This window comes from Eretmochelys imbricata, chromosome 3 (assembly GCF_965152235.1).
Source record: "Eretmochelys imbricata isolate rEreImb1 chromosome 3, rEreImb1.hap1, whole genome shotgun sequence".
NCBI lineage: Eukaryota > Metazoa > Chordata > Testudines > Cheloniidae > Eretmochelys > Eretmochelys imbricata.
The window spans coordinates 172,603,973-172,620,844 of NC_135574.1; the positions used below are offsets into that span (position 1 = coordinate 172,603,973).

The window sequence follows — 16,872 nt, forward strand, 5'->3', positions numbered from 1 at the left end:
GACATTTTTCCTCCTCCAGGTCTCCCTTTGAGAGAGATTTTCACTTTACCTAGTAGGAAAGCATCCCATGTGAAAAATCCCATGAAGGGTTTGTTCAAAGAATTTACCAAGTGTTGTATGCTAGTGGCAAAGAGACTGAGATGAAACATAGCTAGAAGTAATCTACAGAATTTGCATCCTAAGATGCTCCTTAGATGGTATGATATACACATTGGAAAATATATTTTGTCTTACTGTTTCAGAAGCAAATCAGAATACAAGAGGCAAAAATCATAGAAGAAAAAGCAGCTAAAATAAAAGAATGGGTGACAGTCAAGCTCCATGAGGTATGTCTCCTACGATATTTACAGTACAGCGAACACATAATGTAACAGGACAGAGTTTCTGTGTCATACAAGGAGAGAGATCTCAGTGAAAAATGTCTACCATTTTCCTGTGGTCCTATATTTATTAGTCTTAAAAGGGAAAAAACCCTCAAAATTCCCTGTCTCAGCAAAGGCATGAGAGAAAAGGGGATTTGATTAGGCTAGCATGGGGGATGGCCACTCTTGGGCTTCGTAGGGACAGGTGCTGTGCTTCCCTCTTCCCCCTTCAGTTGCACAAAGTGCTCATGTGAGCAGAGCATGCGGTATTGGGTGGCTTTGGGGTAGCACTGTCTCTGCTTAGAACTCGCTATTCCTTGGTTTGGAAGACCCAAGGGGGACCCATTGTCTCTCCTTGCCTCTCACTTGGGGTAATAAAAGGCCCTCTGGGGCCACAGGCTGCCATTTTTGGCACCCAGCATTTGCTCCTACCCTCATGTTTATGCATTTTGAATTGCAATTAAAAGTAAAAAGCCAATCTAGCATAAAGTGAAATATTTTAGTACCTAATATGTGAATTATTATATATTGACATTTCTGTATACATATAAAGCTAGTTAAATGGCTATATACTTAAAGTACAAAAGTGGGAAGAATGTTTATCATAGAAAACGCATACTATTCTGAAGAAACAAATCCATAATATTAGGCCTCAATTAAGATTAGCCCTGCTACTGCTCTTATTTAGCTCAAAAGGAAATGGCAAGAAAATTGTGTCTTCCCTGACAATGTAACGACTTGAAAAATTGTTTCACTAATGGAGGAGCTTAAATTTATATCCTTTCAGTTAGAGGTAGAAAATCAGAACCTTCGCTTGATCAACCAAAACCAAAATGAAGAGATGAGAACAATGCAGTCTAAACTGCAAGGTAAATAGCACACGTCCTTTGAAATTTGCTCTAAGTTTTGTATAGTAATGCTTGGGAGTAAATCCTGCTCACTTTATGCATAGTAGTCTCATGGAATACTTTGATTTCAGTGGGAATTTGTCCCATGGACCCTTTGACTTCAGACTTTGCTGGGACTATATGTGAATGAGTAAGGCAAGAAGTATTTGGACCTTTATAGTTATTTGTTTCTGAATGTATCAATATTTTCTTAAATAAGTTTTCAAATAATCTGATTGGGTTGGATTCTTTCATATCCTCCCTTTGACTTGTTTAATTGTATGATTTGTAGACTTTGAAACATTTAAGGATAGGTGGATATCATTGTGGAACTGTCCCACCAGTCTATGCCATGCTGAGGATCAGAGTTCTGATCAGTTTTTGTTTTTTTTTTTAACCACAGCTTCACACATTGAGTTGTCTACATTGACACCCAGGTCCCTTTCCTGAGTTGATACAATTAATTAAGAATCCTGCAAGATGTCTGAGTATTTAATTTTTTTCCTCCACTGTGCATTACTTTGCATTTATCAACACTGTATTTTATTTGCCATCACGTTGCCAGTTCACCTACCTTCTTTAGGTCTCACCAAGCTTCCTCACAGTCCTCCTTGGACCTGACTAACCTAAATAACTTTGTCATGTGCAAATGTTGCTATTTTACTACTCAACTCCCTTTCCAGATGTTTAATTAACATATTAAATAACTCACAACCTAGCATGGAACCTAGAGACACCCAACTGTTAACCTTTTGCCATGATGAAAACTGACTGTTTATTCCAGCCCGTAATTTTCTGTCTCTTAACTAGTTTTGGATCCATGACAATACTCTGCCTTTCAACCACTGACTACTTAGTTTCTTTAGTAGTGTTTTGTGAAGGACATTGTAAGAGGCCATTAGAAATTCTAAATAACTTATGTTAACTGGTTCTCCTTTATCCACTATTTTACTGACATCCTCAGATCTCTAAGACAGGGGTGGGGAAACTTTTTTCTATCAGGGGCCACTGACCCACAGAAAAAATCAGTCGCGGGCCACACAGCCCTGTGGGGGGGCGTGGAGGCTCAAGGCTTCCCCCCACAGAGGGGTGAGCCAGCGCTTGCAGTTCCAGCCCAATGTGGGGGTGCAGAGGCTTGGGACTTCCCCTAGGCTCCGGAGTGGGGCCACAAATAAGGGATTCAGGGTGCAGGTTGGGGCTCCGGGCTGGGGCCAAGGGGTTTGAAGTGCAGGAGTGGGCTCAAGATTGGGGTTTGGAGTGCGGGAGGAGATGCGGGGTGCAGGATCTGAGAGGTTGCTTAGGTGCGGGAGGGGGTTCTGACCTGGGGCAGGAGGCTTGGGGTGCGGACTCCGGCCGGGTGGCGCTTATCTCAGGCAGCTCTCGGTCGGCTCTGCACTACTCCCAGAAGTGGCCGCCATGTCCAAACCCTAGGCGGAGGGGCCAGAGGGCTCTGCAAAGTGTGCACGGCCCATGTCCACAGGTATCACCCCTGCAGCTCCCACTGGCCGTGGTTCCTGGACAATGGGAGCTGCAGAGCTGGCGCTGGGGGCGGAGGCAGCATGAGGAGCTTCCCTGATCACCCCTTTGCCTAGGGGCCACAGGGACATGCTGGTCACTTCTGGGAGCTGCACAGAGCCGACCGAACTTTTAACAGCCTGGCAACCCCATCTTCCCCCTGCAACAGGGCAAGCCAGCACTCACGGCTCCAGCCCCGCAGGGGGGCGGGGCAGAGCGCCGAGGCTTAGGGCTTCTGGCTCACAGCACGGACACTTGCTGTGGGCCAGATTAAATGAAGCAGCGGGCTGGATCCGGCCCATGGGCCGTAGGTTCCTCACCCCTGCTCTAAGAGATCAGTGAGACACAATTTCTCTTTGCAGAAACCATTCTGGTTAGATCCTATCATATCAATGATCATGATCTTTCAGATGTTTTATTATAATTTTTAATTATTGTTTCAACCCATTTACCAGGTAATAATGTAAGGCTTACTGATCTCTGTTTTCCCAGATCACCCATAGAACTTTTTAAAATATTCCAGTTTTCTAGCAAAAGTAGTTGTTTTTAATGAGCTTGCACATTTTTGCTAGCTGCTCAGCCACTTCATACTTCAGCTCCTTCAGTACTCATAGATGTATACCATTCAGGCCTGGTAATTTATTTTTTTTAAATGATCAATTTGTTCCAGCATCTCTTCTAACATCTCAATGTCTGATAGTATTTTGTCTTTATTACCAGAAAAGAGCAGGTCTGGGGTAGGTATCATCCTCTGTGGTGAATTCAGATGCAAAGAAACCGAGTAGCTTCTTAATAATGTCCTTGTCTTCCTTAATTGTGCTCTTTATCCCCTGGTGATCCGGAAGATCCATTATGTGTATTTCCTAGGTTACTACTATTGTGGCTATATTTTGTACCATAGGGCATCTAATCCAGTTCTGCCTTTTTATCCAGCCATTTTGGGAGGACTCTTATCACAAAGATCTTGACAGTTCTCTCTTTTTACTCCTCTTTTTGTGTTTAGAGCAGGAGTTGCTACATTTTTTTTTAAAGCTATCAGTTTATAGTTTTTGTCACAAAGAGTTTCCTGGTTATGATTAGTGAACATTTTCCTTTTCTAGAAGAGAGTGACCCCACTTATTTTTAGAAAGTGTCATTAGGTTGAGCCTAATTTTAACTTTAGACCTATCCTTCTCAATTATCCCTTGAAAATCTGAAGAAATATGGTACCCATTTAAATCCTCGCATGTTTAAAGTTGGTCTGCTTTTATCATGTTTAGGTGTATACTGGATTGATATGTAGGCTGAACTGCAAACATAATACCCAAGGTTATTCTGCTGTGACTTTATAGTCACTATCTTTTTTACTCTGTCTCTCAGAACACACCTTTCTGTTGTAAACATTTTAAAAGAAATAGTTTTTCTCCCCTTTTTACTTTCTAGAAGGAGAATCATATTTCTTTAGTAAGTGGAAATTTAGTTTGCGAGTTTGGTATGGAGAGGATTTCAAGAAGGTTTTTATTTCTAATATCAAAATATTTAGTTTTATTATGGTTTTTAAAAATGATAATATTACTTAATAAGACTGTGTAAGAGTAAAACGTATTAGCATATGCCATGTTAACACTAAATTTATGAATTATTACACTTGCAGAAATTATGGGGAAGAAAAGTGTCCCTTCAACACGTAAACCTGGGGAAGGCCAGCAACTAAGCAGTTTGACTTTTGGATGCTTTTTGAACAGAGCAAGAAGTCCTCAGCAAGCTATTAAATTTGATGAAATAAGCAAATCATCAAGTAAAGAATCAGAATTGAGTGACGCTAATAACATATTAGGTATTTAACCCTGATCTAATTTTATTCTGGAAGAAATTAGTGGAAAATTAAAATTGCTTTAAACATAGCTATGTTCAGGAATAGTCTTCTTCAAAATAGGACTAAAGGACTTTCAGATAGGACACTGTGTAGCCTTTAGAAAAGGAGTACTTGTGGCACCTTAGAGACTAACAGATTTATTTGGGCATAAGCTTTTGTGAGCTACAGCTTTTCGCACTCATCTGTCTCACAAGACCGTCTGTATTATTAGAAATCTTCTGATGTAGCATTAGTATATTGCTTAAATATTTTGCTGTGTGCATATGCTGATGGATCACTGCTGTAGCCTTTAGAAGAGGAGGTTGCTTTTGGGCCTTGCCCAAAAGATTATCCCCATTTATTCTATAGTGTTCATTAATTTCAATAATATCAAAAAACAAGATGCAGCCCTGTAGTGCAAAAGAGGGTGTAAAACTGTAATGAGGGGATATACTCAGAGCTGTTAGTTGACAAGAAAAAATAATGAAATCCATCTAAATATATGTTTAATCTTTTTCTAAATGGATATATATTACTTGGTTTAAGACTTCATTTTATTAATTTTTCAGCTTAAACTCTTAATTAACATACTCTAGGTAGGGAGAGCATCTAACAGTATTAAGGCCCCAGTCTTACAATTTGATCTGCTGTGGCTGACCTTTATGACTTTGCAGAATTTCACAGGTCTCTGGGCTTTGCACAGGTGCAGGGCTCCACCCCTTTGGTTTCAACTGCAAGATTAGGATCTGACTTCCCAAGATTTCTTTTTAAAGTTCATGAAGGAATGAGCTAAATTAAATATTCAAAGTTTTGCATTCACTTTTTCCATATGTTTTCTATATGTTAGCACTGCTGTCCTAATGTCAATTTTAAACCCAAGCGCAGCAAGATAAACTCAGGTTTCAGAGTAACAGCCGTGTTAGTCTGTATTCGCAAAAAGAAAAGGAGTACTTGTGGCACCTTAGAGACTAACCAATTTATTTGAGCATGAGCTTTCGTGAGCTACAGCTCACTTCATCAGATACATACCGTGGAAACTGCAGCAGACTTTATATATACACAGAGAATATGAAACAATACCTCCTCCCACCCCACTGTCCTGCTGGTAATAGCTTATCTAAAGTAATCGTCAGGTTAGGCCATTTCCAGCACAAATCCAGGTTTTCTCACCCTCCACCCCCCCACACAAATTCACTCTCCTGCTGGTGATAGCCCATCCAAAGTGACAACTCTTTACACAGTGTGCATGATAATGAAGTTAGGCCATTTCCTGCACAAATCCAGGTTCTCTCACTCCCTCACCCCCCTCCAAAAACCCACCCCCATACACACACAGACTCACTCTCCTGCTGGTAATAGCTCGTCCAAACTGACCACTCTCCAAGTTTAAATCCAAGTTAAACCAGAACATCTGGGGGGGGGGGGTAGGAAAAAACAAGAGGAAATAGGCTACCTTGCATAATGACTTAGCCACTCCCAGTCTCTATTTAAGCCTAAATTAATAGTATCCAATTTGCAAATGAATTCCAATTCAGCAGTTTCTCGCTGGAGTCTGGATTTGAAGTTTTTTTGTTTTAAGATAGCGACCTTCATGTCTGTGATTGCGTGACCAGAGAGATTGAAGTGTTCTCCGACTGGTTTATGAATGTTATAATTCTTGACATCTGATTTGTGTCCATTTATTCTTTTACGTAGAGACTGTCCAGTTTGACCAATGTACATGGCAGAGGGGCATTGCTGGCACATGATGGCATAAATCACATTGGTGGATGTGCAGGTGAACGAGCCTCTGATAGTGTGGCTGATGTTATTAGGCCCTGTGATGGTGTCCCCTGAATAGATATGTGGGCACAATTGGCAACGGGCTTTGTTGCAAGGATAAGTTCCTGGGTTAGTGGTTCTGTTGTGTGGTATGTGGTTGTTGGTGAGTATTTGCTTCAGGTTGCGGGGCTGTCTGTAGGCAAGGACTGGCCTGTCTCCCAAGATTTGTGAGAGTGTTGGGTCATCCTTTAGGATAGGTTGTAGATCCTTAATAATGCGTTGGAGGGGTTTTAGTTGGGGGCTGAAGGTGACGGCTAGTGGCGTTCTGTTATTTTCTTTGTTAGGCCTGTCCTGTAGTAGGTAACTTCTGGGAACTCTTCTGGCTCTATCAATCTGTTTCTTTACTTCTGCAGGTGGGTATTGTAGTTGTAAGAAAGCTTGACAGAGATCTTGTAGGTGTTTGTCTCTGTCTGAGGGGTTGGAGCAAATGCGGTTGTATCGCAGAGCTTGGCTGTAGACGATGGATCGTGTGGTGTGGTCAGGGTGAAAGCTGGAGGCATGCAGGTAGGAATAGCGGTCAGTAGGTTTCCGGTATAGGGTGGTGTTTATGTGACCATTGTTTATTAGCACTGTAGTGTCCAGGAAGTGGATCTCTTGTGTGGACTGGACCAGGCTGAGGTTGATGGTGGGATGGAAATTGTTGAAATCATGGTGGAATTCCTCAAGGGCTTCTTTTCCATGGGTCCAGATGATGAAGATGTCATCAATATAGCGCAAGTAGAGTAGGGGCTTTAGGGGACGAGAGCTGAGGAAGCGTTGTTCTAAATCAGCCATAAAAATGTTGGCATACTGTGGGGCCATGCGGGTACCCATAGCAGTGCCGCTGATCTGAAGGTATACATTGTCCCCAAATGTGAAATAGTTATGGGTAAGGACAAAGTCACAAAGTTCAGCCACCAGGTTAGCCGTGACATTATCGGGGATAGTGTTCCTGACGGCTTGTAGTCCATCTTTGTGTGGAATGTTGGTGTAGAGGGCTTCTACATGGGGGTGGGTTTTTGGAGGGGGGTGAGGGAGTGAGAGAACCTGGATTTGTGCAGGAAATGGCCTAACTTCATTATCATGCACATTGTGTAAAGAGTTGTCACTTTGGATGGGCTATCACCAGCAGGAGAGTGAATTTGTGTGGGGGGGTGGAGGGTGAGAAAACCTGGATTTGTGCTGGAAATGGCCTAACCTGACGATTACTTTAGATAAGCTATTACCAGCAGGACAGTGGGGTGGGAGGAGGTATTGTTTCATATTCTCTGTGTATATATAAAGTCTGCTGCAGTTTCCACGGTATGTATCTGATGAAGTGAGCTGTAGCTCACGAAAGCTCATGCTCAAATAAATTGGTTAGTCTCTAAGGTGCCACAAGATAAACTCAGCGTATTGTAATTAAAATGGGTGAGATAATGGCTTACCCTGAATACTAGTGCAAAGAAGCAGTAGCATAAGACACCTCCTTCCCCTTGTGCCTGTGCACTTTACCACCATTTCCTGCAACTGCACCATCTTGAATCCATTCTGCACTCTCTCCCCACCGCAATGTGCCCAGTGATATAGATATGCCAACATGTTGGGGTGAGTACGCTGTGACAGATATAGACACAGTGTAGTTTACTTCCTCTTTGTAGCAGCAGGGAGACCGTGACTCCCTGAGAAAACAGGATAGTTACTCCTGCTTCTTATTCCCCATATGAAGTCTTAAAACATTGCTTGTGACATCAGATTTTCTTTACAGCTGCTAATTGTCATGTCCCAAATAGGAAATGAGCAGTTGGGACAGATAATATTTATATAGATGCTGTCATTCAAGGATCCTAAAGTGCATTACAAAAGTGGATAGGTATCTCATTTTTACAGATAAGGAAACTGAAGGACAAAGATTTAAGTGTCAGGGTCAGAAACAGAACCTACTCCCCAGAGTCCAAGTATCCTGTTCTAACCTCTAGACAACAGTGCTATACACTAACTCTGAATGATCATGTTTTAATGTAATAACAAAAATGGGGGAAAGAGTTACAGACAATACAAGCAGAGTTATATCTGAACAGAATGTCTTTTTCTAAACATTTTTCATGAGACTTCAGTGGGTTTTAAGCGTTCAGCACTGGGAGTGAAACAGTGGCATGCAGAAGGGATTTCTAACTATAACATAGAAACTCAGAATATTTTGATTCTCAGTCTAATCTTCACACTTTTTCCTTCCTACATTTGAAAAGCTTTATAATCTTTAAGATTTATTAATGTGGGTAAGTGCATATGTCCTCTTCAGCATAAAAATTCTGGCATATCTGGTTTCTTTTAAAGTTTGGCACATCTTGCTCTCCCTTTTTGTTACATTCATCATTAGTATTCTTAGTTTTTTGGATAGACCACTAAATATAAGAATGGTTTCTGTTACAGTTCCTTGGTAAATGCCATTTCTACTTTCTTTCAAGTATATGTTCATCACTATCCCTATTGACATTCCAGAATATGTGTAGTATTTGCCTACAAATATTTTTGTTTATTTTTACAACATCCACCAAAAATTAAATGAACTTAACTTTAACTACATTAAACTTGCAGTTCTGATTATAAATTGCTTTAACAGCTAATTTTATTAAAAGTAATTCTGTCAAACTCATGTATTTCTTTTCTAGAGAAAAAAATCCAGAAAATATCCCGTGCTACTCTTGCACATGAGAGCAATAAAGGTCAGAGGTCATTGCAACAAAGCTCCTGTGGATCAGAACAAAATAAAAATGCAAGAACAAGCTATTCATCAAAAGATATAGATAGTAATATATCAAAGAACTCATGCATTACAGGTAGTGACTGGAGCTCAGATGAGGATGAAGGAGGTAATAAAAGACCAAAATCCAGGCATGCATCTACCGTTTCAAGTCAGACATCTGAAGAAAGCACAAGATACAGCAGAATTGGGAGTGAAATGTATTTGACAGCATCTGACGACAGTAGTTCTCTATTTGAAGAGGAGAGTTTTGCAATTCAGAGATCCGAGCACAAAATGCTGTATTCCTGGCAGCAAGGATCTCAGCGGAAAAGTCAGTCCAATCCACTTGGAAAGAGCAATTCTGAGGCCTTCGATAGAAAAGGCCAAGATAGCTCTTCAGATGAACTGAATAAAAAGTTTCAGTCTCAGAGGTTAGATTATTCATCCTCATCCAGTGAAGCAAATACCCCAAGTCCAATTTTAACCCCTGCTCTAATACCTAAGCATCCAGTCCTGACACCTTCAACAGATTCTCAGTGTGTGACACAATCAAATTCTCCATCAAATTTGCCCCCTCCAAAGTTACGGACTCCCAACGTTTTCAGTGTAAGTGCAGCACTGGCAAAAAAGCACTTAAGCCAACCCCAGCTGAGTTCCGACAGAGTGTCTGATAGAAATAGAAATGCTATAAGCATGGTACGGCCCTTGAGACCTCAGGAAACAGACATCGACCTGGTGGATGGGGAAAATACTGACATTTTAGAGAAAATGGAGATTGATTATGATGGAGCATTTACCTATGACTCTTTTGAGGCACAGAGTGCAGAAGACCAGGAGTCCCGTGATATAACAAGGAAGGCAATTAGCAACAAACCCCCTACTCCTCCTCTGCATCGATTCCCCTCCTGGGTAAATATAATTAAATATTTTTTACTGATTTAAATTAACTCATCTTGTTGCTTTTATTACACTTTTCTCTCCTTTACCTTTCTCATTACCTGTGTCTATGGTGGGAATATGATTTGTTGTTTTAATACCAACTGAGATTATCTACTCCTCAGAAGCAAGTTCAATTTTAATAACTATTCTAGGATCTTGTATTTTTTCCTCTTGCAGAAGAATATGGAGTAAATCATATCAGTGAGATATTTAAATTGCATACATTCAACAGCCATTCTCCTATTCATGGGCTAATGAGCTCTTTGCTTTTAAAATGCCATATAAAAATGTATGGCCATTTTTTGTATGTAGAGAACCAATTTTTGAAAAAGTCATATCTAATTTTCATGTGTTCATTTGTGTACACACAACTAGATAATGAGTCTAACCACTGACCTTTTTTTTTATGACTATAGAACCTAGGAGTCCTGGTTCCAAGTCCTTTGCTCTAAAAACTAGGCAATACAATCCAGGCCAATAATTTGTGAATTAGATAATTGTAAATATAGTTTGGCACAACAGACCATATTTAAAGAAGTTTTTAGTCCTGTTAGTTGTTCGGAGAAATTTCTCAATCTGTAGTAGTAGTAGTAATTCACTGATTACAGAAGAATTTTACAATTCCATTGAGATATTTAAAACAAATTGTTTTAACATGTAAGAGAATTAATATACAAATTTTACATCATGACACAAGGGGTCAGACTTTAATAATTTGTTTTAGTCCTCTCCTTAAAATTATTTAGTTCTGAGCCAGCTCCTTCCAGCCTGAGAATGTAAAGTCTTCTCTTGCCAATGATTTATCTTGTTATGCCCACCTAGTGCAGAATCTGAAATCATAGGGTAATACAAGTACCTGGCCTGTTGGTACTGTGGGGTTAGGTCAGAGATGAACTATACTTTAATGTTACTTTAACAGTTTGTGCATGTGAAGTTTTTCGTTACGGGTTTTTGCTACCATAGTTTGAAAAGTTTTTGGTGAAAAGCTACTTCCGTAGCCTCCCTTTGTAGAGAACTTCTAGTCTTCTTCTAGTATAGAATTTTCTCTCCCAGTTATTCTTTGAGGAACTGATTTTTGTATTCAAAACAAAGAACTCCCTAGTACAGAGGCAACAGTTGTATGAGAAAAGGTTGAAAGACCACTGGTCTGGTGCATGGTGTAGACAACGTCACATTTCAGCTGCTGCTGATAACTCTGCTATATCACATATTTATAGCAGTGTGAGGGCAAAGGGGAGGTTTGAGGAAGAAATACCTTTCATTTCCTAATATCTACAATCAAACATCTCTGCTTTTATGTTAGGAAAGCAGAATTTATGCTGTAGCCAAGTCAGGTTTACGAATCTCTGAAGCTTTCAACATGGACTCTTTTAACAAAAGTAAGTGGGTCTTTGTACCAACAGCCAAAATCCTCTGCTTACTGTAATTAATAAGGGGCCAGTTGTCCCAGGTGCCTCTAAAATATGCCTCTGAAGATTTCTTCGGATTTTTTCTTTATGATATGGTCAAACAGATTTAACCTTTTCATTATTTCTATCACCTATTCTTGAATACTTGCCTCTTAAGTACAAATTCACTATAGTCCTTAATTCACTATAACTTTCTTTGGAATTCTTGATGATTATATAACCAGACATCAAAAGAGAGAGAATGTACTTACATTACAAAAAGACTAGTGGTCCTAATTATGATTTTCTCATACGCCATTACTCCAGTATAATTTAGGAGTAACTGTAGTGAAGACAATAACACTACAGTGCTGTGACATCAGAATCCAACCAAATGCTCTAAATAATTTTGGAGGGCACTTTTAAAGAAATGTGTTTTATGCTATGTATTTCAGGTACTGCTTCTATAGCTTCGTATACCATATCTGGACTATACACTTCTTTGATATACAAGAACATGACCACTCCAGTCTACACAACTCTGAAAGGGGTAATCTTATTGTTGTTTAAAATGAAGTTGTGTGAAAAGCCATACTGTTAAGCTCCACATTCAAGAACTTGGCATTTTATGCTTGATGGCACTTTGCCAAATTTGTCATAAGATCATGTTTAGAGACCATAAAAAATCCAGAAGTAATGGAAATGTCAAATGTCCTGAAAATAAATTGTTGTTGCTTATAAAGTGTTACAAGCCTGTGTCAATTTTTGTTGTGGCCCTTACTGGTTTTCCCAGGGCTTGTTAATTATTGAAAGAGCTGCATTGGTTGCAATGCTGTAATTACAGATTTAGATCTGGAAGGGTCTTTGTGTCAACCCCAAAGCTATTTGTTTTCAGAAGCTTGCAGAATCTAATCAGAACATTATTTGTTTCCTGGCAACCTCTTGTAATTTGAAGAGATGTATGTTTTTAAACAGAAATGATGTAATAGATAGGTGTTGGGGGGGTTTCAGTTGTATATTGCTACTTATGTGCTGAATCCTGGGGCCCAAGAAAGAACTGCACTCCAATCTAAATGCAGTTCCAGTGCTGTGCAGAGGTAATGCAGATGCTAAGAGTCCATAAAGGCCATCTCCATCCTCCATATGCCATGGAGCTGTGCTGCATGAGAGCTTTATCTGCTGTAGCATGCGGAGGAATTTGGGGTGTGGCAGGGCAGACTGCTGGGATGTGACTATGTGACTCGTGGACCTGAGGTAAATGGGAGCCACCAGCCAAACCCTCCCCCTCCATGAAAGGCTGCAGTAGGATCTTTGAAGTGTCTCCACTGGCATTTTGTAATCTGGGACAAGGAGGGCTGATTGCTACAGATTGTTGCAACTGATTGCCCCCTGCACAAAGCCCATTACTTGCAGTGTAACTATTGAATGTACAAGATCATATCATAGAAAGCCAAATATTGTAATTGAACAGAGTACCCTTTCCTGATGAAACTGTCAGAACTAGGGTTGCCAGGTGTCCAGTTTTCAACTGAACACCTGGTCGAAAAGGGACCCTCCCCAACCCAGTGAAAATGAGTGAATGAGGGTGGGGGAGAGTGAGCTACAGCGGGAGAGGATATGGAATGTGCTGGGTGGGGCCTCGTAGAAGGGGCGGGGCAAGGGCGTTTGGTTTTGTTTGGTCAGAAAGTTGGCAACCCTAGCACGCATGCTGCAAAGGCAGCATTAATGTGTGTCTGTATTCTGTCAAGGAGTGACCCCCCACACATCCTGCTGTGCAAATGATTCCTGCCAAGAACAGGAGTCATCCCTACATGGATGTTTAGTGTTGGATCAGTGGCTGCCTCACTTTTAGCCCTGCCTCAGAACATTCCCTCAGTGTTAATTTCAGCCTCACCATAGTTTTGGGGTAGCCAACCTCCACCTCAGTCTGCCAGAACACAGGTTCTCCAACAGGCAGTAGTGCACACCTTCAGCCAGAACTTAGACCATAGGTGGCTGCTAAATCATGCCCTGTGAGTTTTATTTGTAAAGTGAAATATACTCATCCTCGTACTCATGTTTCCCTGTTGGTGCACCAGAGAGAAAGTTTGGTGAGTATTGGGGCACAAGGTAAAGTTTAGGTATTTTTAAGCTGGATTAATTTGCATTTTTTTGGGTTCGTTTTACATCTCTTGGTGGTAGTTGTCCTGGCAAGATTTCCTGGCAACAATGCTAGTGCCAATAATTTTAGTTTTTATACCACCCTCTATTGTGGGTGATGTATATAATCGGTGGTAGTGGTTTGGTTTGGTGTTGCTTTGTTTTAATTGTTGCAATTAAATCTTTAGCATGGTAGGCATCTATAGTGCCTGTTGCAGAAGTAGGCTGTTTTAAAAGCCAATAAAATAAATACATCCATAAAGTAGTATATTTTGCATAAAGTTTCAAAGAATGTATGTTAATTTCTGTAGAAAGCAACTCAAATAAGCAACAGCCCATTCTTAGATGACTCTTCGGGATCAGAGGAAGAAGACAGCTCCCGATCCAGCTCGCGGACCTCAGAATCAGACTCTCGAAGTAGAAGTGGCCCAGGTAGCCCCAGGGCCATGAAACGAGGTGGGCAAAAACCATAAAAACAAATATTTTGAGAGGCTTAATATGATTTTGGAGCACGTGCATTGTTTCTTCTTCATATCAATTTATTTCTCATTTTTAAAATATGGTTGCCTTGAACATGGATCTAGCTCGTTTGTTATACTTTTCACATATCAAAGCTGAAACCAAAGCAACCTGGCAGGAGAATGGGCAGCTTTCCTTTTTTTGATTACCAATACTTATATGTATTTCTAAGGTATTGCTGTAGTATCTTCTTGTCATTTGAGGGGAAAGATGATTTTGCGATTAAAGCACAAGGTGGGGTGTCAGGGGATCTGGGTTCTGTTCCCTGAAGTGTTATGGATTTTTGTGACCTTTGACTGTAACTAGATGGAATAACTGAGCAGAAAAAAATAGTGAGAGTCAGCAAAATCTTTTCCTTAAGTTTATAAGGTAATAATTTAACCTAATCAGACAGCAGAGGAATTCAGTGTAGTTCTTTGATCTCATAGTGTGAAGCCCACCTTCTTAAAGGCATTCTCCATCCTCTCTGCCTCTAAAGCAGTCAGTTTTATAGTGCATCCCATGAGACCTGTGCCAAGAGAGGAAGAGGCTGAACTGAAGTTAGTCCCTGGCACACAAGTGTCTGTTACCCTCCATGTGCTTGTGTTTTCCCCCTCTGGAAAAAGGGAATAGCATTTACCTACCTCACAGGGGTGAAGTGAGCCTTAATTTTCTGTTGGTAAATTGCTTTGAGATGCTCTGATAGTATAGTGTTACAGATATCAAAATATTATTGTTATTTACTTACTCTGATTGGACAAGGTCAGTTGCTAACTAACTAGAGTTTCACTTATGTAATACTCAGGCACATGTAGTCAATGGATTAGCAGAATTTGAGTGCCAACCACAGGCCCCTGTTAAGTTTCCCCAATAAACTCTGCCTTGCATAGAATGTATACAACATTCTTGTTTTCTAGAATTGTCCTTAACCTAATTCTTTCTCCTCAATTTGGTTTGGTTGGCCCTCTGATAGGGGAAACAGAACATAATTGTTAAAGCGCTCCTATTGTGGGAAGTATTGAAGCCCTCCCTGACTGGATTTGTTTCTCTCATACCCAATTTCTCTACCATGCCAAGTGCCCGCTAAGATATGTAAGGGCTTATTTGCACTGATGTAGTTATATTGATGTAGCTACACCTAAGCTGTGTCAGTGCAAATCCATGCTGCAGTTGGATTGCACTAGTGTAAAAGGGCTTAAGTCTTTCTCCCACTTCCCTGCCAGACTTATCTTTGCTGATAGTTAAGTTGATACCTGTTGAAGCTTTGGGCCTGAGTTGCTTCTCACACTAGTTTCTACACCAATCTATCTTAATTGAATTGATTAGAATCACTGCGGATTTACAATATTGTAGGCAATCATGGAATCTGGCCTATTATTTCATGCTGTCTCTGGAGACTCAAGAAGATAGCCCTGCATTGTTTCACATTCAGAAGTCTTTCTTCACAGCCTTGAGCATGTGTTCTTATTTATAATGCATAATTTGAAGATAGTGGGATTGCACAGGTAAAACTAAGGGTATATTGGCCTATGGTATTATAATTACTGATATTATTTTAGGAGGAAAGAGCCCAGCTTGACTCTCAAAACCCAGATGAATTTACAGGTCTGGAAGTTACAAAAACAATATTTTTATTTGTAAAATCAGCTAATATTTTATGGAATTAATCAAACAAAATAAACAGAATCCTACAGTGCAAACGCACATTGTAGGGAAAGTGGTCACTTTGGATGAGCTATTACCAGCAGGAGAGTGAGTTTGTGTGTGTATGGGGGTGGGGGGGTGAGAAAACCTGGATTTGTGCTGGAAATGGCCCACCTTGATTATCATGCACATTGTAGGGAGAGTGGTCACTTTGGATGGGCTATTACCAGCAGGAGAGTGAGTTTGTGTGCGGGGGGGGGCGGAGGGTGAGAAAACCTGGATTTGTGCTGGAAATGGCCCAACTTGTTGATCACTTTAGATAAGCTATTACCAGCAGGACAGTGGGGTGGGAGGAGGTATTGCTTCATGGTCTCTGTGTGTATATAATGTCTTCTGCAGTTTCCACGGTATGCATCCGATGAAGTGAGCTGTAGCTCACGAAAGCCCATGCTCAAATAAATTGGTTAGTCTCTAAGGTGCCACAAGAACTCCTTTTCTTTTTGCGAAGACAGACTAACACGGCTGTTACTCTGAAAAATGTTACACAGTAACTCTTCCAAGTTGAACAGTAGTTTTAAGTAAATCTTTTCAAAAGGAAACTGTTTCACATTTGGAAATGTTTTTTTCCCATTATGATGAATAAGCAAAGAGTTTGTTTTAATATTAGTGAATCATTCAGGGCAAAAACGGGATGTGGTTTTTGATAGAAACAGGTTGACATGGGCTAAAACTTGTTTTTATTCTGAAACTGGATTTGAATACACAGTTTGTTGACAGGAAAAAATTTGCACAGGCTCTTATTCATAACTGACAGTACAAAAATTCCCCACATTCATTGCGAGTCAAAGAAAATAAGAGTGGCAGGGAAAGGCAATTTAGACAGCTCATCTATAATCTAAGCACATGACAGACCTTTGGGCAATTCATCTGCCATACAGGCAACTAACTACCTGAGAGAACCAGATGATAAAGAAAAAGGAAAGAAAAATCATTTATACTTTAGCATGAAGATCCCACACTTGATCACCAAAAAATAGACAGACGTAATATGATGTACAGAAATGCTAGTGATCTACTGCAGAACTCTTAAGTGTGGTGATTTAACAGAACTTATTAAATCTGATGGCATTTAAAAGATATA

The 16,872-nt window shown here is 40.3% G+C and overlaps 1 protein-coding gene across 1 annotated transcript in view; it reads left to right on the forward strand.

Moving 5' to 3' along the window:
- Positions 1–16,872, forward strand: part of PLEKHH2 (pleckstrin homology, MyTH4 and FERM domain containing H2) — a 120,779-nt gene that overhangs the window by 48,296 nt on the left and 55,611 nt on the right. The window contains exons 5-11 of the mRNA XM_077813847.1: positions 243–326; positions 1,150–1,231; positions 4,398–4,580; positions 9,050–10,032; positions 11,366–11,441; positions 11,906–12,000; positions 13,901–14,045. Of these exons, the coding sequence (XP_077669973.1) occupies positions 243–326; positions 1,150–1,231; positions 4,398–4,580; positions 9,050–10,032; positions 11,366–11,441; positions 11,906–12,000; positions 13,901–14,045 (1,648 nt within the window). The remainder of the gene's footprint in view (positions 1–242; positions 327–1,149; positions 1,232–4,397; positions 4,581–9,049; positions 10,033–11,365; positions 11,442–11,905; positions 12,001–13,900; positions 14,046–16,872) is intronic.